Source organism: Vipera berus, assembly GCF_964194415.1.
Source record: "Vipera berus genome assembly, chromosome: 2".
In the NCBI taxonomy this organism is placed as follows: domain Eukaryota; kingdom Metazoa; phylum Chordata; class Lepidosauria; order Squamata; family Viperidae; genus Vipera; species Vipera berus.
In genome coordinates this window covers 213,034,572-213,048,420 of record NC_138203.1, presented here as the reverse complement: position 1 = coordinate 213,048,420, position 13,849 = coordinate 213,034,572, and the positions used below count along the sequence as shown (strand labels likewise).

The following is a 13,849-nucleotide window of genomic DNA, read 5'->3' as shown; positions in this document are numbered from 1 at the left end:
TGCGTAGTTAGGCAGTGGTAAAAAGCAGTGATGCAGCCACATAGATGCAGAATTTCCCCAAAACGTGAGAGAAAAGAGGTTTGTGGAATCCCCCACCAAAATTTTTGTTGGTGATTTATTTTGTTGATTCATTATCCCCGTTGGTTTTAGAATACTCCTGTTGAATTTATAACTAACTAGATACAATGTTGCATTATTAATCTGTTTCTCCTCCTTTCTTCCACCCCCCTCCATGATCAAACACAATAGTAGATTAACATTAGTATGGACAAGCATTTATTCACAATAAGGATGGTTGTTTTATCCACTCTTATTGTGAATAAATGACTGTCCACACTAATATTAATATACTGCTGTGTTTGATCATGGTAACAAATTGACTTAATGCATATAGACTATATTTATTTACAGAAATCAAAATCAGTATTATTATAACTGTTATTATTTTAAATTTGAAATAAATCTTGGCAGACTCTTGGAGACTTAAAACAACACCAGTTTGAAAGAAACAAACAACATAAATAAAAATTTCAGTACATGTTTAGAATACTTCTAATCAGCCATCAGTGCATATGATGTAAGTAAATAGCAAGTATCTAAATGTTGATGGTCAATAGTTATTCCCTGGAGGCCTTCCAGAAAATTTTGATCTTGGGTAAATTTGGGAAGGCCTTCACCACAGGGCCAGCCTAATTTCTTGAGGGAGGCAGTTCCAGAGCATTGGTGCCAAGATGGGAAACCTGCCCTTCTGGGTTCAGTCCTTCCCACCTCACAGAATTAGGATATCATGTGGAGATTCTCCCTGAAGACCCTCAGATGGGTCAAATTTGGTAGGAATTAGAAATTCTGGAAATGCTAAACCATATTTGGAATTTTAAATGGAAACTATCACTTTAAATTGTATCTGGAAGTCTGCTGATAATCAATACAGGACCTGCAAGATAAATGTAATACAATCATAAAGATAAAAGTGCTGTATATGGATGTGATTTAAGCATAGTATCCTTCAACACTGGGAGATAGGTGGTGCTGTAGCAAGCATTACATTTGAGTCCAATTAATAAGTGGATAACTGTGTTTATTTTCATATTTGTGTAATTGTGTCCTAAGTGATATACACATGCACAGTGGCTACTTCAGGCACTTAGTGAAAGCAATCTAGGGAACATGTTCAAAGGCTAGCACATTCTCTGACAACCCCGAACTGCCCCTTCTCTGCAACAAACAAAATCCAAGGGTTGTTTGAAGATTTTTTTTAAAATTCCATTTATATCCCGCCCTTCTCCGAAGACTCAGGGCGGCTTACAAGCTTAGCAGTAGCCTTCATTCTATGTATATGCCTGCTTATTAGGGCTTTCATACACCCCCCAAGCAGCATTATTACAAAGTCAGCTTAATTGCCCCCAACAATCTGGGTCCTCATTTAAAAATCCAGGAGGATTCAAACAGCATTGGGTCATCCTGCTTGCTAGCATAAATGTGATTGTTCTTAAGACGGCAGTCTCCAACCTTTCTGGTTCGGCAGACTGGTGGGGGCAGTGGCAGCAGTGGGGGTGGGGGAAGGGAGAGTTTCACGTGCATGCCACTTTCACAAATGCAGCTTCCTGGACACTCACCCACCACTTCCATGGTCTGGTTCCAGTGGGCTGCGGCCCACCACTGAGCCATGAACCAGGAGTTGGGACCCCTGTTTTAAGACATCTACTTAGTACCCTGTTATTTAACTCTTTAAAGAAAAAAATGTTTTGTAAGATTATTTTATTATAAATGAGACTAAATATAATAAAGAAAAATGATGAATGAGCTGGTGATAATCAGGGTAATAATAATGACAGTATCTAAAGCAGGGGTCCCCAACCCTCGGTCCATGAACTGGTACTAGGCTGTGGCATGCCAACAACCAGTCTGCACAAACAAGCAAAGCCCCATCCAAGGGATGCAGGCAGCACACCAAACCATGCCCTCTCTCCACGGAACTGGTCCCTGGTTCCCAAAAGGTTGGGGACCTCTGATCTAAAGGTCTCAGTTGTCTACTCTACTGCTTAACTACTTAAAGTTGAAGTTATTTTACACAGCTTCTAAAAGGTCCTTTTAAGATAAATAAGATTCAGCTATAATAAATAATCACTATTGGATCCTATTTTCAATCCATAGTGACTCCAGAAAACAATGCATATTTTTTATCAAAGTAACTTAATGGAAATCCTTTATCAACTTGCTCAAAAATTATATTTTATCAATAAAATTATGCTTTACAGTATTAATAAATGTATCAGCTGGTTGAGTTTGTGCTTTTTATTTTATTTATTTATTATTAAATGTATATGCTGCCCATCTCACTGCCTAAATTTCACATGTCCTGTACAGCAAAACAATATTTCTATAGCTGTTCCCATTAGGATAATAAAATTTGCAAAAACAGTGTATTCACACTTGATTGCTACATAAAGACAATGTCTACCTAGATTTGAAAAGCAGTATTCATTTAAGTTCTTAAATATTCTTTACATATACAACCTTTCTTTTTCTCTACCCTATCCAGGAGAATTTTGGACAAATGCTTATACTCCAGGCTTTAGCAGTATGAGGAATTCAGCTACTCTAATCCAACTTTAGCAACCAATTTTGTTTTTTCACTTGAATCAATTCTCATTTGCAGTGACAACAGTTTATCTATTCTGACATGCATGCTGAAGGATGATGTGGGGTAATATGCAGCCAACTCTTTTAAAAAGGAGTTAATAAAGCCGCTCTTGTTAAAATTATGGTTAACAGTGTATATTCCTTTATACAGCTACAAACTATGTAATTTGACTAAATGACATCAAAAGCCTGTGATGCCAAAGACCCACTTATCAATAGCACCTCTTGTTAGAGTCATAGAGTCTAGGCACTAGTTATTATGCGAAATAGCTCTGCAATTTTCTGTCGCTCCCAGCTGTTATTTAAGATTCTGAGTTTATTAGTCTCTGTGCTTATTTGATTTTAAATTGCATTAAAGTGTTTCCTTATATTGCTGTTCCACTTGCAGGTTGTGGTCTCTACAACAGTCAACGTGGATGGCCATGTCTTGGCAGTGTCGGATAATATGTTTGTGCACAATAACTCCAAACATGGGCGGAGGGCTCGAAGGCTTGATCCTTCGGAAGGTACGCCTTCTTATCTGGAACATGGTAGGCATTTTTTGTTGGTTGCCATTTCTTCTTTCACTATGGGTCCTTGGGCTTTCTTTCTCCCTATTTTCTTCCCATGCTCAACACTGGTGCAAAATTTTGAAAATATTGCTGAAATGGGACACCAAATTTTCAACCTATTTGAATGATCCTACAAATCCGGCTTATGCATTGAAGTAGGGCTTAATATTATTAGGGTGGAGTTATTACCATCCCGTAATTGATTATTTTTTTTGTAAATCTGAAGTAGCCAAGAAGCAGTGTTTCTCAACCTTGGTAGCTTGAAATGTGTGGACTTCATCTCCCAGAGTTGCCCAGTCAACATGCTGGCTGGGAAATTCTGGGAGTTGAAGTCTACGCACCTTCAAGTTGCCAAGGTTTAGAAACAGTGCTATAGAGAATTATTTTATGTATATTACGTTCTAAATTCACAAATGTTGCTTTCTGTTAGGTACATAATGTTCCTAAACATTTCCAGTCCTATGAAGTACAAGAAAGTGAGAGTCTATGCAAATGTGTATATACATTGGATTAGTGACTGTAAAATAGTCGTACTGCATTACCTCTTTTTTTTATTTCAAGAAGCAGTAATGTTAACTAGTATTGTGGATCTTATAGTGCATATCTGGAGTAGGAGAGTGAATCTGTGCCCTCTAAAAGCTGTAAGACCAGGAGCCCCAGTCAATGTAGCCTGTAAGGAGTAATGCTGGGTGTTAGATATCTATGGAGATTCTCAGTCATCCAGTTCATGGTTGTCCCAAAGATGTTTTTTTCCCCAGGAGGCAACTAGACTTTCTTGTGTTTCTTTTGAAGATGTTTTGCTTCTCATCCAAGAAGCTTCTTCAGCTCTGACTAGATGGTGGGGAGTGGAAAGATTTATATTGCTTATATGACCATCTGTCTGCAAGCAATATAAATCCTTCCACTCCCCACCATCTAGTCAGAGCTGAAGAAGCTTCTTCGATGAGAGGCAAAAAAGAAACACAAGAATGTCCAGTTGCCTCCTAAAAAAAAAAGAAGCACCCTTGGGCTGGGCCTTGGAGTTCAGCACTTAGATGGCCACATATTCCTTACCTATGACTTACAGCAGGGGTCCTCAACCCCTGGTCCATGGACCAGTACCAGGCCGTGGCATGCCAGCAACTGGGCTACACAAACAAGCAAAGCCCCATCTGCGAGATGCAGGCAGCACACAAAACCACATAACCCTCTGGTCCACGGAAAAAAAACCTCTCTCCATGGAACTGGTCCCTCATGCCCAAATGGTTGGGGACCAATGGTTTACAGGATGATTATGAAATAATACTATCCTTATTCTTACACCATAATCATAATTTCAAGAATAACATTTTAGTGACTGAGTCAGCAACTGAGTTTAGGATCCAGTGAGCTATTTTGCAGTGACAATGTGACATGTTTACATGAATGAAATTAATCTGAGTCTTTCAATATTTTCTTGCAATAGTCTTCCTGGATGTTTTTTTTTAAACACTTAGAAATACAGACTTACAAAATATTCATGGATAAAGCTTTTTCTTAATCTTATTCCAGCAACATTAACATGGAGAAATCCTATTTATTTATTTTGCTAAACTGTTTGGTTTTCCTCTTTCTCCTTTAAAAAGAAACTCTAAATTGGTAAACATATAAAACAAACACAGTATTAACATAGTGATTAACAACTGAAACTATGCAACAATAGTACATTACTGGTACACAGTTTTTCTTAAGTTTTCCCTGGAAAATGAAGGAAAGAGGAATCTGAATATAACCTTTAAAAGAAGCAAAGAGGATGCTGAATGTATCTTACTAGAAGACTCTCTGTATCATGAGACTTACGCACTTTACTTTCAAAACTGACAGTGAAAGCTGCAGTTCTGAAATCCATGGGCAGGCTGGGGGCCTTTGTGGTAATGCAGTTTATCAAAGCAAAGTTTCACTAGTGTAGTGGTGAAAAGCTTTGTTGGGGTAGATGTATAATGACTACTACTTCCTAACTCCTCTTCCTCTGTGGGACAAATAAAAGTTCATAAACTCAGAGTAACCACCTTGTGGTTAAGGTGAAGGGTAAGGGTAAGTAAATGCAGAGTGCATTGTCAGTGATGGGTAAGACAGAAGCAAGTAGTACTAGACCCAGAGCCAAATGTGGATGGGGTACTTATTTGCCCACCCTCCCCTCCCCTGTCACCTTCTAACACTTTGTTTCTCTGTAACTGGCCAGGACAGATTCCTCTTGCCAGAAGTATGAAGTGATTGCTTACAGAGGGCTTTTGAAATTAAGCCAAAGACTGCATGAAATTACACTGAGGTACTGGTTGCCCACCCATGATTTAGATAATACAAAGGCATCTTGTTCCCTCAGCGTCTCCTCCAACTTCCCAGTAAGAAGGAAAAGCTATAGCTGTTCTGGAGCAGGCATAATGCTTGTTTCTCTCACTGATGAAAAAAATGAATAGATAAATTAAAAATTAAACAGATGTGGAAAAAAAGAGGAATAGACTTATGCTGTAGCTGGCTGAGTTGGCAGAGTTTAAAAAGTGATATTTTTACGACTACTGGTGGCGTCGCTCACCCATCCTCAAAGAATTGCTGTGTATGATTTTTACCTTGTGCATTAGATCCATATTGCTTTTACTATAAAACTAAAGTAAGAAAAACTTGTAAGTCTTAATGTACCTTCCCCTCCCTCTTTTATATTCATGAGAACTAGGGAGGGGCTTGTTTGAGTGACTTTATCAGATTACATTCCTATCCTGGACTCAATCTTCTTTTATCTGGCTATTATCTTAGTGGTGGCTCTTCCTCTTGCCCCTCAAGGCCACTCCCCATTCTATCTACATTTGGGTAAAGAGATATCAGCCAACAGTGTGCTGCAGCTGCCAAAAAAGCCAACACAGTTCTAGGCTGCATTAACAGGGATAGAATCAAGATCTTGTGAAGTGTTAATACTCCTTTATAATGCCACAATAAGACCATACTTGGAATACTGCATCCAGTTTTGGTTGCCAGGATGTAAAAAAGATGTTGAGACTATAGAAAGAGTACAGAGAAGAGCAACAAAGCTGATTAGGGAACTGGAGGCTAAAATATATAAAGAACGGTTGCTGGAATTGGGGATGTTTACTTTAATGAAAAGAAGGTTAGGGATGACATGATAGCAATGTTCCAATATCTCAGGGATTGCCACAAAGAAGAGGGAGTCCAGCTACTCTCCAAAGCACCTGAAGGCAGGACAAGAAACAATGGATGGAAACTAATCAAGGAGAGAAGCAATCTAGGATTAAGGAGAAATTTCCTGACAGTTAGAACAATTAGCCAGTGGAACAACCTGCCTCCAGAAGTTGTGAATGCTCCAACCCTAAAAGTTTTAAAGAAGAGATTGGACAACCATTTGTCTGAAATGGTATAGGGCGGGAGTCCCCAAACTGTGGGCCGTGGCCCACTACTGGGCCTTAGCCACTTGGCCACTGTCAGCGCTAGCACCACCTGAGCATCCCACTGTCACTAGCACCACCTTGAGCATCCCACCAGTGCTAGTACTGCCCTACGCCCGAGTGTCCCACCAGCGCTAGCACCGTCCCATCCCCAAGTGTCCCATTGGCACTAGGGCTACCCATAGCATCCCACCAGCGCTAGCGCCACCCCATTTGCAGCACTCGTGTCTGTGCAGCCTCATTTGCATGTACACATGCACTCGTGCGAATGTTTGCATGTGTGCATGTGCTCATGTGTGACCCTGTTTGTGTGCATGCACGGGGTTCATTTTTGCATGTGCACGCATGGCCTATTTGCGTGTGCATACGTAGCGGTGCCTGCCTCCCTTTCCGGGCTGCCAAATCAAAAAGGTTGGAGACTTCTGGTATAGGATTTCCTGAATGAGCAGGGGGTTGGACTAGATGACCTCCAAGATCCTTTCCAACATTCTATTCTATTCTATTCTATTCTATTCTATTCTATTCTATTCTATTCTATTCTATTCTATTCTATTCTATTCTATTCTATTCTATTCTATTCTATTCTATTCTATTCTAATTTCTATTTCGATTGTGTTCCAGAGAAGCCACATGGACTGGCTCAGCCAAGCCTGTTGGGACTGCAACAAATAGGATATTAATCTCCCACAATTCCAATTAATATTAATATGCATGTATAAATAGCTTGTGCCAATGCTAATAATATTTATCACTTAGTGTATCTGAAAGTTATCCTAGGATACTAATACCATGTTGAAAAACCATGCAGCATGAAAATATGAACTGCCATCATTGTACGAATCATTTGTGAAAAAACAGAACCTTTTGCCTCATTATTAGGCTGCCCTATTATTATACCTTATTACTTTACTTTGCATATATGTAAAACAGCTCTCTTTATATTATAGGAGCTACTTACATAATAAATTTGGTCAGGTGGTAAATGCATAATGTATCAGATCCACTTTGCACTTTCCAACCTAAAATTCTTAGCTCAGCGGTGTTTCTTATTATATAAACATAACTTACATCTGTATTTATTTAGCTTTAACTTTTATGTAGACCATGAGACATTTTATGCAATAATTCATACTATAGATTTTTTTTTCATCCTTGCCAGAAACTTAATTTAATAAACAAACCACTGTCATAACTTTTAGCTGATTTACTAAGGAATGTTCAAGCTGTTATTTTATTAATTAGAAGGAAACGAAGTATGCAGAGAATATCTATTAATTCATCCTTGAAGTTTCTTATACCAACCAAATCCTCTCCCTTTTTTTATTAAAAACAAATAGGATACAGATATTTTTTTTGAGAGGACTCAGTGAATACAGGTAGTTCCCAGTTTAAGAACAAGTTCCATTCCCAAGGTCTGTCCTTAAAGTCCAATTTGTTTGTAAACTGGACCAGTGTTATTGTATAATAATACATACTGTAAATACTGTTGTATAATGAACTTGAACCACTGTGTATTTAACTTGAATTGCTGTGCATTTAACTTGAATTTTGCTACAATAGGTTCTGTTCTTAATTATGGGTTCTATTTAAACCAGAGTGTTCTTAACCTGGAGATTTGCTGTACCTGTCAATTAGGATAGGCTAGAATTCCTTCAGACTGGAAAGTTTCTGCTTTCACCCTTAGCATAAAGCTACCTGATCTAAATTCTGCTCATAGTTCTTTTCCATGTAACAAAGTAATATGGGGAGAAAATGGAAAATTAGATTTCAGCTAATAGCAGTTGGTATGAAAATTCTGCTTGCGTGAATTTATACCAAATTTTGTAGTTCCACAATCAGATGTTAGTATTGGGATTAAAGCATTACTTTTTAGGACTATGCATAATTCTGAAATGATTTATTTTTATTTATGGCCACGTTGGGATGGCGTGGTGGCTCAGCAGTTAAGATGATGTGCTTATTGGTTGGAAAAGCTGGCAGCACACGTTTGAGACCAGAGTGCCATGTGATGGGGTGAGCACCCATCTTTGCTCCAGCTTCTGCCAACCTAGCAGTTCAAAAGCATGCAAATGCAAGTAGATAAATAGATACAATATCAGTGAGAAGGTAATGTCCATGATGTCATGCTGGCTACATGATCACAGAAATGTCTTCGGACAGCACTGGCTCAGTGCTGAAACAGAGATGAGCATCGTCCCCCATAGTCAGCAATGACTAGCAGAGTAAAATCTACAGGAACTTTTACTTTATGGACACCCATCTCACAAGATAATGCTGGGAAAGATTGAGGGCAAGAGAAGAATGGGACGACAGAGAATGAGGTGGCTGGATGGAGTCACTGAAGCAGTAGGCGTGAGCTTAGATGGACTCCAGAAGATGGTAGAGGACAGGAAGGCCTGGAGGAACATTGTCCATAGGGTCGCGATGGGTCGGACACGACTTCGCAACTAACAACAACAAATCTCACAAGAATGAATCTAGGCAGCATACAGTAAAAAAAAAGTATAAAACAAGAATCACGTAAAACACAGTCATGTTAAAAAGATTTTTTTTAAAGAAAATAGTACATTCAAGAAATTCAGTCAGCATTAGAGTCACTTCTTGATCAGAAGGGCTTTGCTTAGGACCTCACAGAAATGCAAGTACAGCAACTCTCTGCTTTTCATTGAAGCCAACTAATAATTCAGGTGCTTCTACATGAGGTTAGAAGCTGCACTTGCTTTATAAGGTACATTTACTTTAACGAATGTCTTAGGACAGGTAAGAGTTAGCTAGCTGAGGTTCACCATCCTTCCTTTAATGCACATGCATTGCTCTGCTCCTAATGGCCATGTTGGTGCCTCTGTTGAAAAAAGGCAGCATTTATTTGATCTCAGAATGAAAAAGTACCAGGCAGAGCAGCCCTGGGTATTGGAGGAAAGAATCATACATAGCCCTTTCTACCATGGAGAGCTACTCTGCCTGGCTTCTCTAAGGGGGATATGGAGTGAAGTCTATTGACCTCGGTTGCCATTTCTGATTTTACCCCAAATTAAAAGTATTTGACTTTAATGGAAAGTAAATGGTGACAGGGATTGAGATCTGGTGAGAAGAAGAAGTCATGTGTATAACAAAGTCACTTTGATTTGATATCTCAGTTTCTTTTTGTTTTCCTAGAAATACATTCTAAATCTGCTAGAATAAGCCAAGGCAGAAATCCTATGTATAGCTTTTCTAGGGAGAAAGGAATGCAAAAATAATTTGACTTTCTTTCTGAAGAAATATCTGCAAGAAAACATTTTGCCTATCCACAATTTGGGACATATTTTTTGCATGCACAACATGGTAGATGAGCTTTTGGTCTACTTAAATTACATTTTTAATGATCTTGTTAACTTCAGCTGGGCTGGAATGGAAGGCCTGTGTATGCGTCCTGTTCTCATAAAATTGTCTCCTCCGGGTCCTTATGCCTTTCTAAGATATTGCTAACCTGTATTTAAGCAACAGTCATGTAGTTCCAGGGAAAACTTTTCAAGACTGTGGTAAGATCAACATTCAGGAACTTTGCTATAATATTGGGAAGACAGTTTTTCTTCTTGTAGTCTTCCTATTTGATCATTTATAAAATTTAAAGAAGCAACAAAGTTCCATGTACTGTATATTTATTTATTTTATTTTATTTATTTATTTATTTAGATTTATATACCGCCCTTTCCCGAAGGACTCAGGGCGGTTTACAGGGTATTTAAAAGAAAATCCAAACAAAAGTTAAAACAATTTAAAAAGATTAAATGAAACCCTGAGAGAAAATAAAAACCCCAGTTAAAATTAAAAATTAAAAATTCTCAGCCTGGGCCAGAGAGCTGTATGTTAGATGACTATATATTTGTTTAATAAATAAAATATAAATAAAATATTATGGACTAGAAAATGAATTAATGTAATGTTAACTTTGTTTTTCCAGGAATAATCATTCATATAGATTATTCTATACAAGTGCATAATTAGTACAGTGCAATATTTTCTGTTAATTTCATAACCTACTAGTAAATTAATTTTTAACTGTTCTATGTGGCTTTATATTTTGGAATTAATTTTCTCTTTTCAGTCCATTTGTCACATATTGCTAAAAGAGGAAAACTCTCATTAGTTTATTTCACTGTAATCAAGATTGTACTCCATGAATTTTCTTTAACAGGCATGCCTTAATAAATACATTGGTCAGTGCTCAGTTTTTATATTTCAAAAATAATAGCTGGCAGATGCTCATGTAAGCAGCTCTGTTTGGTACAAGGGAAGTAAGCCAGTGATATGTAGTAAAATAGTTTCACTCAGATGTGTCTATTTTTTTTCTTGTGTTTCAAAATTATATACATTGGATAAGAAGACCAATATATTCAATCAATATGGATTTCTAGGATGTACCTTTTAAAAGAGAACTTTTCTAAATCACAAAATCTAGCTCATAAAGAATTTGAAGGAAAAGCGTGAACGGAGCGTTAAATGAAAAATATGTTTTTACTTGTCTCCAAAACTGTGTTTAAAAGTCATTTCTATACTGCTGCCAACTTTTCAAATGGGTCATAGAATATTTTAATGAAATATTTTTGTAAGGGCAAAATGAAACATTTCAAATGAGAACTGATCCATGTTTAAGTATAAGAATTTGAGTTTACTGGAGAGGCGGCTTGGTGTAGTGGGTAAGGCACCAATCTAGAAACCAGGAGACTGTGAGCTTTAGTGTTGCCTTAGGCATGAAGTCAGCTGGGTGACCTGGGGCCAGTCGTTCTCACTCATCCCTAGAAAGCAAGCAATGGCAAACCACTGCCAGGAAAACCTCAGAGATTTTTCCAGACAGTTGCTAGGAGTCAACACTGGCTTAAAGGCACAAATAATGATAGTAAAATGAAAAGGAGTTTGCTATAGCGCATTTCAGAAGTTAGGGGACACTGGATGAATAAGCATCATACTCAGGCTGCTCTTCATGAACAGCACACATATAAAAGAGCCTCTTTCATTTTTTGTAGATTCTATTTGCAATTGGCATTCTTCATTTTCCACATGTGTAGTGAACTCTCTTAACAATATATGATTCTCCCTACTGGCAGTTGCTTATTATCACTGTATTTTTACTATTCTTTTACACATTACAGTGGACATAGGATATATATGTGCACATGTATCAAACGTGCAAACAAGATTATTGAAAAACTTAAAAATCTGATAAAACAAAGTGCATGAATGTAGGATGTACCAAATATCAAGCCTCAATAGAAATTTATATTAATTATGTTAAATATTTGAACTGATTGTTGTTATTTTTAATGTTCTTTTTTGTTCATTTGATGTATGACCTTTCAACATTTCTAACTACAGTAATGTTTTCTATGAAAAAAATATATTAATAGAATTAATAAAACATTACAATTGGCCTTTTAGTGTACTCTCTATATTTTAATCAGAAGTAGTTCTTACTGAATTCACTGAGGTTTATTCATGAGTACATGAATATAAGATTACAACTAAAATAAATTTTCTCATGGATATTATTACAAATGTTATTTTTTATCTCTCTCTCTCTCTCTCTCTCTCTCTCTCTATATATATATATATATATATATATATATATATGTATATGTATATGTAAATTATTCAAATTGCTAATAAAGAATTTAGGGAGGCTGATATGTTCAAGTCTTGACAAATACTTAACACACACAAACACACACACACACACACACACACACACATTTAAGATGTAGCACTTCAAAGTTATTGTAGAGACCGTTGTAAATCTGATGCTGTAAATTATCTCTTGGTAATATTATGACAATTATGCAGGAAAGCAGTTCTTATCTGCAATGATTACTTGCTATGATGTAGTGTGTACTTTGATTATGTCATTCTAGACTGGTTTATTCACAACTCCCAGACTGATTTTTGGTGGTATTCTCATTTGGTAATTGTGGACATGTTGGAAATTTTAGGTTCATTCTTTTCTTGCAAAGATATTTGTTAATGAAATTGATAATGATAATGATAATGATAATGATAATGATAATGATAATGATAATGATAATGATAATAATAATAATAATAATAATAATAATAATAATAATAATAATAATGTTGGAAGGGACCTTGGGGGGGTCATCTAGTCCAACCCACTGCTCACGCAGGCAACCTTATACCATTTCAGACAAATGGCTGTCCAGTCTCTTCTTAAAGCAGTTATTTAAAGCTGTTACTTTTACTATTCTTGTGAAATAAAGATGACAACAAAGGAAATGTGTAGATTTAAAGAAACATGATGTTATCCAAAGGATTTTATTTGAGTCAAGGCTCACCAAAGTTTCAAACTAGCTTTTCAGCAAATGAGGCTATAGTCATCACCATCATCGTATGGGTAGCCAATAAATAAATAAATAAATAAATAAATAAATAAATAAATAAATAAATAATCGCTCGTACGTGATTTTTTCTCAACCAAATCAATTAAAACAATAAATAAGGCTATAAAACTATATATAGTTTATAATTATATAGTTACATAACTATAGCTCTAAAACTAGTAGGATTGATTCTTTGAAAAAATAGCATTTGTGTGAATTCTTCACTCAATCCCAGATGGAAAACAAGAGAAGGAAGGACTTTTAGGTATATTTGTTGAGTTATTTCTAAACATAATAAAGGAATATAAATTAATAAATATAAATAAATGAAATATATAAATATATAAATAAACTGGAAAAAATAGAAATAAAGAACAAACAACCCTGTTGAATTACTATGAAATAAAAGTTGTTCTCTGTCATGTGACAATGGTGCAAATCTTAGGTTTCTAGTTCCCCAATCAATAATGTAGCAATGACGTCTATGTAGAATTCTGTTTGGATGGAGCCAGTTGTCCCTACCAACACCTGCAAAGATTATCCAGTAGGGCTTAGCGTTGCTTGAAGCTAATTTTCCATCTTGGGCTTTGTATTTATTAGAATGTAAAGCCCAGCACACAATAGGGCATGGCAAGAAATCCTGTCAGTTTGCATGCTCTAACACTTTATTATCTAATGATCTAATATGCAACAATGCAAAGAGGAGATTCTCATCATTCTGACAGGAGCCTAAGAGAAGTGACTAAATTACTTTATGTACCATTAGCGCTAGCAACCATTGTGAACTCACCGCCAAGCATTTATGCTAATACCCCCAAATATATTCAAGTGGCCTTGTCAAGCTGATAACTGACAAGCAGTTAAAATAGGG

At 36.7% G+C, this 13,849-nt stretch overlaps 1 protein-coding gene across 6 annotated transcripts in view; it reads left to right on the top strand.

The window, feature by feature from the left end:
- Positions 1–13,849, top strand: part of EBF1 (EBF transcription factor 1) — a 376,035-nt gene that overhangs the window by 268,982 nt on the left and 93,204 nt on the right. For 4 of the 6 annotated variants that reach the window (XM_081317697.1, XM_081317694.1, XM_081317696.1 and 1 more), the window contains exon 8: positions 3,032–3,173. In XM_081317697.1, coding sequence (XP_081173823.1) covers positions 3,032–3,173 — 142 coding nt within the window. The remainder of the gene's footprint in view (positions 1–3,031; positions 3,174–13,849) is intronic. The other 2 variants (XM_081317698.1, XM_081317695.1) reach the window with 1 other exon arrangement.